This window comes from Chlorocebus sabaeus, chromosome 22 (genome assembly GCF_047675955.1).
Source record: "Chlorocebus sabaeus isolate Y175 chromosome 22, mChlSab1.0.hap1, whole genome shotgun sequence".
NCBI lineage: Eukaryota > Metazoa > Chordata > Mammalia > Primates > Cercopithecidae > Chlorocebus > Chlorocebus sabaeus.
Window position 1 is genome coordinate 70,737,972 of NC_132925.1, and position 15,104 is coordinate 70,753,075.

General features: G+C 34.2%; 1 protein-coding gene across 3 annotated transcripts in view; it reads left to right on the forward strand.

The window, feature by feature from the left end:
- The window catches only part of TMF1 (TATA element modulatory factor 1), a 32,838-nt gene extending 19,940 nt beyond the window's left edge, over positions 1-12,898 (forward strand). For all 3 annotated transcript variants that reach the window (XM_007984934.3, XM_007984933.3, XM_007984935.3), the window contains 7 exons: positions 2,532-2,724; positions 4,256-4,325; positions 4,559-4,651; positions 6,682-6,783; positions 7,067-7,219; positions 8,590-8,715; positions 9,434-12,898. In XM_007984934.3, the coding sequence (XP_007983125.1) occupies positions 2,532-2,724; positions 4,256-4,325; positions 4,559-4,651; positions 6,682-6,783; positions 7,067-7,219; positions 8,590-8,715; positions 9,434-9,577 (881 nt within the window). In that variant the 3' untranslated portion in view covers positions 9,578-12,898. The remainder of the gene's footprint in view (positions 1-2,531; positions 2,725-4,255; positions 4,326-4,558; positions 4,652-6,681; positions 6,784-7,066; positions 7,220-8,589; positions 8,716-9,433) is intronic.
- Positions 12,899-15,104: the final 2,206 nt, after the last annotated feature.

A 15,104-nucleotide genomic window follows, 5' to 3' on the forward strand; every position in this document is an offset into this window, starting at 1 on the left:
GAAAAGTATTGTTCTAAAATGTTTCCCTTCAAGCACAGACAGGTAGTGTATGTATATTATAGGTATCCCAGAAGCTAGCAAATTCATGAAAAATACATGTATGCCTTCTACGCCTGACACTAACTGTAATTTGAGAAATCACAGTGTAGTGATAAAATCAGACCTGAATATGAGTCAGGAGACATGGACTCAGTGTGTTTTGTTTTGAATCATTCAGCAAAACAGTGTGGAACAAGTCACTTATATTGTTCCAACTTTCTCTGTGCTATTCCTTGTGAATCAGGAAGGGTGAACTAGATTAGTGACTTTCAAATGGTATTCAGTGGACTCTTAGATACTTTTGGGACTGCTGTCATGGCGAGAGGGAAGCCTGATAAATAAGAGGCTGGGCTTCTCTGGCTGCTTTAATGAAAATAGGGCCTCCTTTATCTATCTTTTTTTATTGGAGTTCCATGAAAGATTTGGTCTAGAAAAAGATTCATCTACTTAAAAAAAAATGTACTGAACTAGATAAACCTTCATATATATTTAAATTTATAGGTATAAATGTTAGGTCTGTCATTTATCTCTGACAGCTTTTGAGACCAATGTGATATGAAATATGAGACATCTGAAAATGATACATTTTGAAATAAATATTTAGCAATAAATGAATGCTAGAAACTGGTACTTTTGTGGTTTTTAGACTGAAGTCTACGTACCCTCAGCAATGTGTGGTATTGTGCTAGCATATAGGCAAAGCCACAGGACAAACATAACCAAGGAGTGCTATTAAAAAGACCATAGATATGCTGTGGAGCGGTGTGTAAAATGTAAAATAGATGTATTACTAGCTCTACTTTGGTGGAGAAAAAATACGATAATTCTTACCTAGGTTAAATCTCAGAATCTTACCAATTGCTCTTTTTTTAATTGAAATTTTTTATTGATATAATGTAGATTCATGTGCAGTTATAAGAAATGATACAGAAAGGTCCTTTGCACACATTGCCTAATATCTCCAAGTATTAAAATTTTATAAAATTAATGTATAATATCACAACCATGGTATTGACATTGATACAATCTACTGATTTTATTGAGATTTCCAAAGTTTTATTGGTACTCATTTGTGTGTATGTATGTGTGTGTGTGTATTAAGTTCTGTACAACTTTACCACATATCCATTACCATAGTCAAGATGTTGAACAGTTCCAACACTATTGAGTCCTTCCTGTTAGCTTTTTTTTCTTTTTTTCTAAGCTGAAGATAATCACTCTTAATGTTACCCTTTTGGAAATACACCTACCACTCTCTCAACCCTTCCTCTCTTGTCCCAAATCTCTGGCAATTACTCATCTGTCCTCCGTTTCTAAAATTCTGTCCTTTCAAAAATGTTACATAAATAAAATTACACAGTGTATGACATTTTGGGATTGGCTTTTTTCACTCAGTGTAATTCCCAGGAAGAGGTTAACACAGTTGTTTTTGTATCAGTAGTTTTAGTCTTTTTATTGCTGAGTGTTATTCCATAGTATGTACCACGTTTGTTTAACCATTCACTGCACAAAGGATGTCCAGGCTGATTCCAGGCTCTGGCTATTACAGATAAAGCTACTGTGAATATTCACATACAGGTTTTAGTGTGAACCTAAGTTTTCATTTCTCTGGATAAATGCCCAAGTGTGCAATTGCCAGGTCATGTTTAGTGTTTTTAAGAAAATACCAAACTGTTTCAAAGTGACTATATAAGAATAGTCTAGTTTCTTCACATCCTTGCCAACATTTTATGTTGTCCTGTTTTTTCTTTTAGTTACTCAGATAGCATGTAGTCATATCTCATTATGATTTTAATTTGTATTTCCCTAATGGCTAATGTTATTGAACATCATTTTGTGTCCTTATTTTCCATTTGTACGTGCTCTGTGGTGAAATTTCTATGTCTTTTACCCATTTTCTAACTGGATTGTTATATATTCCTGATACTAGTCCTAGATCTATGGTTTGCATTTATTTGCTCTCACTCTGTAGCTTGCCTTTTCATCCTCTTTACATAGATTTAAAAGTTGAACATTTTGAAGAAGTTTGTCAGTTTTTCTTTCTATGGCTCTTGCTTTTTGTATCAAATCTGCCTTGCTGTAGATCTTGAAGACTTTCTCCTCTGTTTTTTCCTTAAAGTTTTATAATTTTATGTTTTACATTTAAGTCTATGATCCATTTTGAGTTAATTTTCGTGAATGACGTGATGTGTAGGCTTTTTGTTTTTTCGCATATAGATGTCCAGTTGCTCCAGGATCATTTGTTGATCCACTACTCTTTTAATGCATGACTCCATTTTGAAATTAAAATACTTTTGGAAAAGAATGATAAAGCAAATATAAGTTAAGATTGGTTCATTTGTCTCAGTAGACAGTCCTGCCTTAGGCAATAAATAGTTATCAGTTTTAAGTGTGGCTACTTGCATCATTAAATGTTTGAAATCAGAATTGACTTGGTATTTTGGTCTCTGGGCTATATGTGTATGTGATTTTTCTTTCTGTCCTATAATCAGGTGAATCCCAGACCTTGCTGGCAGCAGCAGTTGAAAGAGAACGTGCAGCTACAGAAGAACTTCTTGCTAACAAAATTCAGATGTCTTCCATGGAGTCACAGAATTCTCTCTTAAGACAGGAAAACAGTAGATTTCAAGCCCAGCTAGAATCAGAGAAAAATAGGCTATGTAAGCTGGAGGATGAGAACAATAGGTGAGCATGGTTTCTGAGTGATATTTGTGGTAGTTCCATGACATCCTAAAGCACTTTTTAAAAATATGTTGTTGGGCCGGGTGCAGTGGCTCACACCTATAATCCCAGCGCTTTGGGAGGCCAAGGTGGGCGGATCACTTGAGGTCAGGAGGTGGAGACCAGCCTGGCCAACACGGTGAAACCTAAAAATAAAATTTGCCGGTTGTGGTGGCGTGTGCCTGTAATCCCAGCAACCTGGAGGCTGAGGCATGAAATCGCTTACACTCGGGAGGCGGAAGTTGCAGTGAGCCGAGATCCCACCACTGCACTCCAGCCTGGGTGACAGAGTGAGACTCGGTCTCAAAAAATAAATAAATAAATAAAATTAAATAACTAAATAAACAAAGTATGTTGTTGGCTTTTAGCTTCAGAGTACCGAGAACTAAAAGTAATCACTTTTAGCGTTTAAAGTTAGGGTTATTAGTAACAGGATATTACGGCCAGGTGCTGTGGCTCACGCCTGTAATCCAGCACTTTGGAAGGCTGAGGTGGGTGGATCACCTGAGGTCAGGAGTTCAATACCAGCCTGGCCAACATAGTAAAACCCTATCTCTACTGAAAATACAAAAATTAGCCAGGCGTGATGGCAGATGGCTGTAATCCCAGCTACTTGGGAGGCTGAGGCAGGAGAATCGCTTGAACCTGGGAGGCGGAGGTTGCAGTAAGCAGAGATTGCACCATTGCACCCCAGCCTGGGCGGCAGAGCAAGACTCTGTCTCCAAAAAAAAAAAAGTAACAGGATATTATATATTACAACAAGAAGTTAGTACTGGGATTCATTGAATGTCATATAGGTTGTTGAGATTGTGTGACATGTTTTGTATTTATTTATTTTTCCAGGGAAACTATTTGTACCTTTAATCAGATTTTTTAAAGGGGCCTGTAACACCACAAAATAGTTTTGAGACTACTCTTCGAAGTTACTTTTATATTACAAGGGTTTTAGTAGCATAATTTAAGTCTTTTCTAAATAAATTTCTGGGTTCTTGGAAACCATGGGCTATAAAATCCATCTATCTGAGATTATATTAAGGCAATGGTTAGTATTTTTTACCCTCTGTATTCTTCCTTGGAAATTTTGCTTTTTAAAAGAGTAGTCAAGTAAAAATGATTTCTAAAGTAAAATGTCTGAACTTTTAAAAACATTTTCATAGAACTCCCTGATAGACTTTGTGGAATCTGAGCATATTGTAGGATGATGATACTCAAAATTATTTTTATAAAGTCTCTTTTTAAATGAAATCTTAACCCAGAGCACCAATAAATAAAATGCACAAAAGTGGAGCTTTTTCAGTTGTGGTTTGGTTTCTGAGTGAAACTCAGATGGGATCTGGAATACACTGTTGGAAAATCACTGATGTCAAGCTGGAAATAAAAATGATTTCTCAATATGTAGCTGGAGTTAATAAAGTACTGAGTTTTTAATAGTCTATACTGTCATCTTTTTCATTTTCTTTTTTTTTTTTTTTTTTAATTCTCTCTTGTTTAATAGGTACCAGGTTGAATTAGAAAACCTAAAAGATGAATATGTAAGAACACTTGAAGAAACAAGGAAAGAAAAGGTATTTCTCTTCGTGATCACTAACCTCTTAGGGCTTACATTAGAGAATGGTTGGGGATGGCAGCAAACTAATGAGATAACAAGATGAAATGGGTGATGCCACTGCTTTTGGAACTTAGTCTTTAGTAGTAAAACAAATATGAGTTTATACTTTATGCTTCTAACTTTGAGATTGACTTATCGTGGCGTGAATTACTGTCACAGAAATTGTCTAACTTTATCTCTCTCCATTAGACACTGTTGAATAGTCAGTTAGAAATGGAAAGAATGAAAGTTGAACAAGAAAGGAAGAAAGCCATTTTTACTCAAGAAGCAATAAAAGAAAAGGTACTGAATTTTGTTTTTGTTTGTTTGTTGTGTAACCATTTAGTAGATGCTGTGATTAATCATTGCTTTTTAATTTTAGCTATGCTTTATAACAAGCTTGTCCAGCCTGTGGCCTTGGTTGGCATGTGGCCCAGGATGATTTTGAATGAAGCCCAACACAAATTCATAAACTTTCTTAAATCATCATGAGATTTTTTTTTTCATGATTTATTTTTTTTTATTTTTTAGTTCATCAGCTATTGTTAGTGTATTTTATGTGTGGCCCAAGACAATTCTTGTTCTTCAGATGAGGCCCAGGGAACCAAAAGATTGGACATCCCTGCTTTCTAAGTATCATTTTTTTAATGTCTAAAATCAACATAGTGATGAATTCTAGTATTATAATCAGTGTCCTGCTCAGAGTGGACCCAAAGTAATTTTGAGTTTATCCAAAGAGATCTATGATTTCTAGGACTTGAAATATAAAACCTCTTGCCCTTTTTTTAAAATGAATTTAATTGTCTGTCACTGAAACCAGTGCACCTCGTTTGGTCTATAGGCACTTAAGGAGTAAATCTGGCTTGTTTTCTTTCTGGTTGTTGAGGGTAATTTTTCTGAAATGAGCTTTCTGAGGCTGGGCATGGTGACTCACATCTGTAATCCCAGCACTTTGAGAGGCTGAGGTGGGTGGATCACTTGAGGCCAAGAGTTCGAGACCAGCCTGGCCAACATGGTGAAACCCCGTCTCTACTAAAAATACAAAAATTAGCTGGGCATGGTGGCGTGTGCCTGTAATCCCAGCTACTCAGGAGGCAGAGGTGGGAGAATTGCTTGAACCCGGGAGGCGGAGGCTACAGTGAGCCGAGATCGCATCACTGCACTCCAGCCTGGGCAACAGAGCGAGACTCTCTCAAAATATATATATATATAAAAAATAAAATTAGTTTTCCGAATTGAAAGAATTACCGTGTACTTGGAGTTAGCATAATATATTTAAACTACTGACAGGTAAATTTAAATTACCTATTGAATTTATTTGGAGTTTTAAAAATACATTAAAAATAAAATGGATAAGCCAGAAATTTTATGGTTTGTAACACTCATTAGAAATTTTATGTTAAAAAAATAGGTTTAATTGATAGGATATTGTAGAATATGAAACTTAACAGAAACATTCTCATTTCATTATAAAACCCAACAAATTACATTGTTGTAATAAATGGGTCCTGTGATGATCTAACCAAGTCTATCTATAGTTTTAATTAGTAAATATTGTACTTTTTTTTTTTGAGACTGAGTTTTACTCTTGTTGCCCAGACTGGAGTGCAATGGTGCTATTTTAGCTCACCACAACCTCCACCGCCTGGGTTCAAGCTATTCTCCTGCCTCAACCTCCCAAGTAGCTGGGATTATAGGCATGCATCACCACGCCCAGCTAATTTTGTATTTTTTTTTTTTTTGAGACGGAGTCTCCCTCTGTCACCCAGGCTGGAGTGCGGTGGCCGGATCTCTGCTCACTGCAAGCTCGGCCTCCCGGGTTTACGCCATTCTCTTGCCTCAGCCTCCCGAGTAGCTGGGACTACAGGCGCTCGCCACCTCGCCCAGCTAGTTTTTTGTATTGTTTTAGTAGAGACGGGGTTTCACCGTGTTATCCAGGATGGTCTCGATCTCCTGACCTCGTGATCCGCCCGTCTCGGCCTCCCAAAGTGTAGTGATGGGGTTTTTCCATGTTGATCCGGTTGGTCTTGAACTTCCAACCTCAGGTGATCCACCCTCCTTTGCCTCCCAAAGTGCTGGGATAACAGGCATGGGCCACCACGCCTGGCCAAATACTGTCCTTCTGATAAGACTTCAGAAGCCATTTTATGGGGAAATTAGAATGAATCTTAAAAAACTTTTTTTTTTCTTCTTTTGATTGTATTGAATTCCTTTGTAGTGTGGCTTTTTTAAAAGACTGAATCTTTGTTCTCGTTAACCCTGGGAAATGTGCTTGCTTTCTCTGCTTATCTCTTTGCTCTTTAATCTGAACAGAATTTTTTTTACTCCCTAAGGAACGCAAGCCATTTTCTGTTTCTAGCACTCCCACCATGTCACGCTCAAGTTCAATAAGTGGTGTTGATATGGCAGGACTACAGACATCTTTTCTGTCTCAGGTGATGTTTTATTTTTTATATGTACTTAGTTCTTAGAATAATAATAAAGGAAATATGCAAATGGCAATATTGTCTGTCATCATGACCTTGCCATTCTGTAGGCAATTCATCTGAATACTTGTGGAGGAGTGCTAATTGTAGTGAGAGGAAATACATGAATGATTTTCTGCCTTTGAGAAGACATTTAAAGCAAAAATTGACAGAACCATTTTTGTTAGAACCTGGTAATGGAAGACAAGCTATAATAATTGAGTAACTGTGTAAACTTTCTTAATTAACATAGGATGAATCTCATGATCACTCATTTGGACCAATGTCTGTATCAGCAAATGGAAGCAATCTTTATGATGCTGTAAGGATGGGAGCAGGATCAAGCATTATTGAAAACCTACAGTCTCAGCTAAAGCTAAGGGAAGGGGAAATTACTCATTTACAGGTATTGGAAAAATTAAATTTGCTACAGAAGTAAATGAAGTTTTGAGGCCCAATAAATAGCACCCTTCATTGCCATCTGATTTCTGAGCAAATTGAGAAACAAGATGACATAGTGGCATGTGAAGCCCAAAATGTATCACATATATCAGTGATAAAGGCTAAAAAGAGAAATTAGCTAAGGATAACAGCCAACTGAACCTGCTGATTGCCAGAATTAGGCAGTTTTGACTGATCTGTCACAGGAAATACTGGGCTGGAGCAAGCCTCCCATGTGTTACAACCTGCCTACATAAGACATAAGCATCTAGGAGTAGAGAATGCCTCCTCCTTTCAAGCAGTTGTTTCCCAACAGAATAAAGGGAAGTTGCTGAGCTGTGAATGCCTGTTCTATTCAGATTTACCTCTTAGATAAGTTGTTCCAACTACCCCAGGAAGGAAGGGATAAAGGGATGAGATGTTCGAACTGTAACACACTGTACATGGGAGGAAACAACAGGAGTTGTTGAGGGAGCATCCTTTCATCTTACCTTTTTGGCTTTTAAAAAATTTTATGCAGTCAGAAATGTTAAAATGTTTTACAGGTTGAGCATCCCAGGTCAGAAATCTGAAATGCCCCCAAATCCAAAACTTTTGAGTGCTGACATGCTGCTCAAAGGAAGTGCTCAACTGAGCATTTTGGATTTCTAGATTTGGGATGCTCAACCAGTAAGTATATAATGCAATTATTCCATAATCTGAAAAAAAAAAAAGAAATCTGAAACATTCCTGGTCTCAAGCATTTTGAATCAGGATACCTTTTTTCGGTGTTAAACACAATACACTTAGAAGTAGGTAAAAATTCAACTCCCATTATATACTTTCAGTTATATGAAAATATTACTCTATTAAAGAACTTGAATTGGCAAAAAGTAGATCAGACTAATCTTAATCCCGGATGTTTGTATAGCCAGTATGCTATACAGGGACCTAATAAATTTCTTTGGTAGTGATGAAAGCTTCTGTCGATACAACCTACACAGGTGGGGCTATATTAAAGTATGTTTTTATTTCTCTGGGTTCTTATAGTAATTTAGAATAACTGAAATATATGTCATTTCCTTAGATTAGAAAAAATATATGGTTGAATATTTTCAAACAAAAAATTGGATTTTCTTCTTTATCTCTGTTTCATAGTAAACCTTATAAATGGTATATCTCTCAGGAAAGTTGGGACCCTTTTTCTGCCACTGTTCCCTTAAGAAAGAGCTAGCTCAAGGTTGTATGTTGACATATCTATTTCAAAAAAAAACCCCCATTAAATATTTTTATATTAGTGAGAGTATTAAAAAAGATATGTTTTGATTTAAACTATTTTGTGGTAATGCTTCTCAGCTAGAAATTGGCAATCTAGAAAAAACTCGATCAATAATGGCTGAAGAACTAGTTAAATTAACAAATCAAAATGATGAACTTGAAGAGAAGGTGAAGGAGATACCCAAACTTAGAACTCAGCTAAGAGTAAGTATTCTTCACCTAAGGATGAGTCTAAGATACTTTAGTTCATTTACATTAAATCTCATGTTTTTGGTTTATAGTACGTTAGTGATTTCTTTGAAAATTAAAGAGTATTAATATTTGAGCAAAGAACTTTAAAAATGAATCTTTTATCTTGCTTGTGTCTTTACATATTCAAAGTAATTTTCACAATCACGTTTAGTCCCAGTATAGGAAAAGAACTAGATTTGGCTACGCTTCATTTATAACATTGAACTTTGTATGATCTTAGTAATATTCTGTTGATTGATGTTATATGTATCATCACAATTGTCTTATCTGGATGTTAGAAGACACTGTTAAGCCATAAGTGAGAATATGTTTTCTTTTGATCTTTCCTGTGGGCTAAATGCCAGGTAATACTTACACCACCACGGAACAAAGAGACTAAATTTTATATCAGGTGTGCTTACATTAATGGGAGAGAACTCATATATGGGGAGAATTGTAGATTTAGTGGAGAGAGAGGGTAAAATTGATAGCCTTCTAGCTTGTTTTTTTTCTTTAATTCCTTTTTTTGCTGTTTAGTTCAACATTGAAGTGTGAGTTTAATTTTTAAAAGAGATGAGTATATACTTTTATTTAAATTGTAGTGTTTTCATTGTTGACTCCTATGGCAATATAAACATTAAAGATGTTTTGTGTAGTTATTTTAAAAATTGTAAACAAATACATTTTGCAGGATTTGGATCAAAGATACAACACTATTCTGCAGATGTATGGAGAAAAAGCAGAAGAGGCAGAAGAACTTCGATTAGATCTCGAAGATGTAAAAAATATGTATAAAACTCAAATAGATGAACTTTTAAGACAAAGGCTCAGTTAACTTGTGAAAATTGAATTCCCGTCAAACTGAATGTAAACATTTAATATCTAAACATTTAATGTGGACTTCCAATAAATTCTTTTATAGAATTAGAAAATGGGATTTACTGTAGAGCATAAAAATTTTTTTTAAATTGTTTTACACTATATAGTAATATTTACAGTTAAATTATTTTGTGCAATATTTGAACTTTATTTTTGAAACTATTCTTTAAAGATTTATTTTTTAAAGCATTCATTTTTTTTTCTCCCTTGAATAGCACAGAGATTTATTACTTTATCCTCATATCAATATGACTAGGGAAGAAGAGTGGTGTTCATATATGTATTATAGATATACAACTAGTTGTATCTATAATTTGTAAGTGTTTATATATATATTAAGAACATTTAAAGAGTAATGTTAACATACTGAAATTTTGAAATCTTTCACATTTAAATTTTCAACATATCTTAATTACTACTCATGAAAATGTACATTGTGTTAAAGTAAAAAATTATTAAATCTGTGGTCATTAAATTTTAAACTAATTTTTTTTTCCTTTAAAAGTAAGAGTAACACTGACACTGAAATTTAAAGAGTGAATGATTTAAACTTAAAAAAAAATTTTGGTCTGAAATTTTATTTCACCCAGCTTTCACAATTAAGTCTGTATAAAATGTGGTACCTTTTGGTACCTATCCAGAGAAACCTGTACATATTCAATGTTATCTAGATGTGATTGGATAATGGAGAAAATTTATAATGATTTTGCAGTGGCATCAATAACATTTAAATGATTTTGAAGAAGTATTATTTTACTACCCTATAAAATGAATCAAAAATAATAAAGTTCTTAACATAATTTACTCTTTAAAAATTACCTGTTCATATTTTGTAAACCCATATTTTTAGCACATTAAAAATGAATGTTTGATATTACAGAATATTCATAACAAAATGGAAAAATTATAGGAATTAACTTGAATTTGACATTTTATAATTCTGTGTGATTTATCATTTTATTTTTTCTTGAAATTTCAAACACAAGGGAGGCATGGAATAGCTTTTAAAAATAGCTATGCTTTCTTCCAAGTGTTATTTTATTCAAAAAGGTAACCAGGCTGTGTTTTAAACCTGTGAAATATTTTGATGCATTTTATTACTGAAAGTTATTTAACTGCTTTTACTTGCACATAAAAACTCTCATTTACGGCTGGGTGCCGTGGCTCATACCTGTAATCCCAGCACTTTGGGAGGCCAAGGCGGGCGGATCACCTGATGTCAGGAGTTCAAGACCAGCATGGCCAACAGTTGGTGAAACCCCATCTCTACTAAAAATACAAAAATTAGCCTGGCATGGTGGTGTGCGCCTGTGATCCTAGCTACTCGGGAGGCTGAGGCAGAATTGCTTGAACCTGGGAGGTGGAGGTTGCAGTGAGCCAAGATTGCGCCCCTGCACTCCAGCCTGGGCAACAGAGCAAGACTCCGTCTCAAGAAAAAAAAAAAGAAAACTCTCATTTTTTTAGTTAAAATTAAAACACTGGTACTTCAGAGTATGAATACAAGTAAGACATATTGAAGAATTTGGAGTTTTTCAGGGCAATTCAAATGACCTCATTTTTGTTCTTTTTGTATTCCAGACAGTGTTTCTGTCATTGGATCTCTGATTTGTAGCATTAATAAATATTCTTTCTGTGTGAGCCAGATTCATAAAATTAATTTTCTTCATTTTAGTGGTAAAAAGCAATCTAATAGCTTTTTGTCAGCTTGATTTTTTTTTTTTTTTTGTAATATTCAGGGGCAGAATGACAGGACAGATAAGCAATAAGAAATGTATAGAATTAGAAAGTACAGCAGTTCCCTCTTACCCATGGGACATACGTTCCAAGATCCCCAGTGAATGTCTGAAACCATGGATAGTATAGAACCCTCTATACACTGTTTTTTCCTAAACATATACACCTGTGATAAAGTTCTGTTTATAAATTAGGGACAGCAAGAGATAAACAATAACAAAATAGAACAGTTATAAAAATTCACTGTAATAAAAGTTATGTAAATGTGATTTCTCTGTCTCTTTCTCTCAAAATATCTTATTGTACTGTACTGACCTGTAATCAGACTGTGGTTGACCATGAGTAACTGAAACCACAGAAAGCAAAGTCGTGGATAAGGGGAGACTACTCTATACGAAACTTAAGTTACAAAATTCTGTGAAGCATTTGAAACTAGACGTTTTGGAATTATGAAGTAGTCCCCTTAAAATATCCACTAGTAGAAAAAACTTCATTTGCAGAGAAAAGAGTACAATAAAACTCTTTCCTAAACCTTTCATTTTTATAATATTAAACATTCTTTTTAAAATCCTTATTAACATTAATAAGATCAAGTCACTGAAAATTTTCAAGTGTTTTCCATTTTATTTTAAAATGACAAACAGCTGTTTAAGTTTCTGGCTACATATTACCATATATTACTCTTTATCTACAAATAAATAGCTGATACTCATGCTGATCATATTTTGATTGTTATACACTCGGATCTCTCAATACTTCTGTAAGTTAAAGTGAACTTAAATAGTTACCCATATTCTTGCAAAATAATATTTATATTTTAATGGATAGGAAAATGATTTGCAATTAGATGTTTACATTCTTGAAAGAAAGAAGCTGCAAATAACATTTTCAATAATATAAAAAATGAGTAAACAAAGGGAAGGTTGTGTGGTGAATTATAGACAATTAAGCACAGACTGTAGATGTCCTTCCAATTCTTGGGAGGCTAAATTGAGTCTACCATTTCTTAACATTTCTTTTACCTCTTTTTTGGGAATTGCCAGTTGTACAGTGTTTAGCATGTGGAATGTACCAAATATATCTATGTTGTGACTTAAGATACTCTAAATGTGGATAACTTCTGACCTAGGAAACATGAAGTTTGCAGTGAAGTAAGTGAAAAGAATGTTCAGGAAATTTTTTTTCGCCATCTCTTCAGTTGGCATTTATTGAGAGTTTTATTTGAATGCTTATTAAAAGTATATGATTTATAGTATTTAGAAAATAGAAGAAAAAAAAGTGTAGATGTTTTATCTTGTTTTAATACTGTATGTTTAGTACATATACATTTATGTTCTAGTGTATCATAATTTTTCATTTTCATTAAAGCGAATCAAAATTTCCCTATTCTAGGTCCATTTTAAACCATGAAAACTTTTATCACATATTTTGTAAAGGGCTAAAAGTATGATTTAAACTACAGATTGACATAATATTTTAATTCTAAATGAAAGATAATGTAAATAAGCATGGATCTGATTGAATAAAGATTTTAAAATAGTAATAGTGTATTTCATTTTTAACAAAATGTATAGTGGTCAATAGTAATGAATGAGGAGGAATCAATATTGTTTTATGAAAATATAACTTGTTTACATTTGAGATTAATATTTTAAGAAAATGAAGATAAGCCCCAATTTTCTATAAGTTATATTATTAGTATTAAGTGTAGTTTTTTTTTGTTTTTTTTTTGACAGAGTCTCACTCTGTTGCCTGGGCTGGAGTGCAATGGCATGATCTTGGCTTACTGCAACCTCCGCCTCCCAGGTTCAAGTGATCCTCCTGCCTTAGCCTCCCAGGTAGCTGGGTTTACAGGTGCACACCAGCACATCCGGCTAATTTTTGTATTTTTAGTAGAGATGTGTTTCACCATGTTGGCCAGGCTGGTTTCGAACTCCTGACCTCAAGTGACCTGCCCACCTTGGCCTCCCAAAGTACTGGGATTATAGGCATGAGCCACCGCACCCGGCCCGAAGTGTAGTTTTTCTGATGAAGATATGTTTTCAGAAAACACAGTTCTAAGAATTTACTTATAACTAGCTGGTAACTACTGTAAGGATAATTTGTGTCCGTTTTTAATCTTAAACAGTATCAAGACATTCTTCTAAAAGTCTTCTTATGTTTCTGTATTCAAGTAATAACAACAGTTAAAATAAGTTATCCTCTATTTCTGAGTTCATATTGCTTGGATTAAGCTCTGTAACCTTTAAAGTACTTTTAATCCGTTGCCTTTATACATATGCATTTTACCTTTTAGCAAATTAAGACCTTTTTGTAAGATAGTCTGGAAATTAAATATGTTTCTTCTTAGTACTTAAATACCTTTTCTTAAAACAAAACAAAAAACTCAAAATGCTTCAGTAATTCACAAATATGGTAAAGAGAATTTACTTGTAGAACTGTCTGGAATTCTCGCACTGCCCTACTCCCAAGTAGGCTAAATTTAATATTTAGAATCGCAAATAATATTAAACAAGAAGGTAATGGTAGGTTTTTCCGTTTGTTTAATATTAAACATTCTTATTGCTTCTACAGGTATGGGCACAGCATGGTAGATAGAGGTATTCCTTCCATTTTTATAAAATGCCATGCCGATTTGTCTCTTTTAAAATTACAGTCTTAATTTTTTAAAATATATGTTGTTCAAAAATCTGTGGTCAGGTTGGTAATAGGAAATATAGTCTTTTCTTCTTCTTTCTTCTTTTGGGAAACATAGTCTTATTTTGTTCCAAGCACTGTGTAAGGAATTCACTAATGTAGGATTATAATCCCATAATCATTGTTCTGAAATCCACAAAGCTCTAAAAACCACATATATTTTAATACATTTGCTGTTAAATCTACTTTGGTGGTAAAGCCAGCACTGCAGTGACATAGGGCTATGTATAGTCTTTAACTCATTTGGTGTGAATACTCATACATTTTGCTGCAGAAATATTGTGTGAGATCATGGGGTACTCACCCAGGACTCAATGGGGGTATTAAGTTAAACGATGGGCATATCTTTTCTATTTTTTAAAGTTCAGGCACACACAGGACCCAAGGATTTTGGAAAAGGAAGTGTGTACCCAGACTTTATCATCAAGTCAACCTTTTAAAGTGGATGCCATTATCACCTCCATTTTTTAAAATAAAGATTAATTGCGCAAGGTCATATGGCAAGTAAGTGGCAAAGCTGGGATTCTAATTCGTGCAGTTTGGCTCCAGAGTCCATGTTTTGAATTATTAACTATATGGTGCTACTTTTCCTACTGCTTTTCTGTAAAATCATAAGCATATAGATCAGTTATAGCAAAAATTTATTCATTAAAAATGTCAACACCTTTTAATTATGGTCTAACAGTTGGATATATCAGAGAACCAGTATACTATATATTCTGCTGATATTGTTGTCAATTTACTCATTGTAATTTGTTGGATTTGTCTCAATTTTTTTAAGCAATGCATTCTTCCATCTCTTTTTCTTCTTGCAATTTCGATGAAGTTTCTTATTTGTAGAAAAATCTAGGTCATTTGTCCTATAGAGTTTCCCTTCATCTGGATGTTGATTTCTTACCTTTTGTTAGTGTGTTCTGCCTCCTGTGTTTAAATCTAAAGGCAATTATTTTTCAACAAAAATACTTCATTAGGTGGAAGTATATTCTTCCAGCAGGAGACAGATAATGTCCCATGGTTTTTCAGTTGTGATAAAGAAATCATTGATGATCACT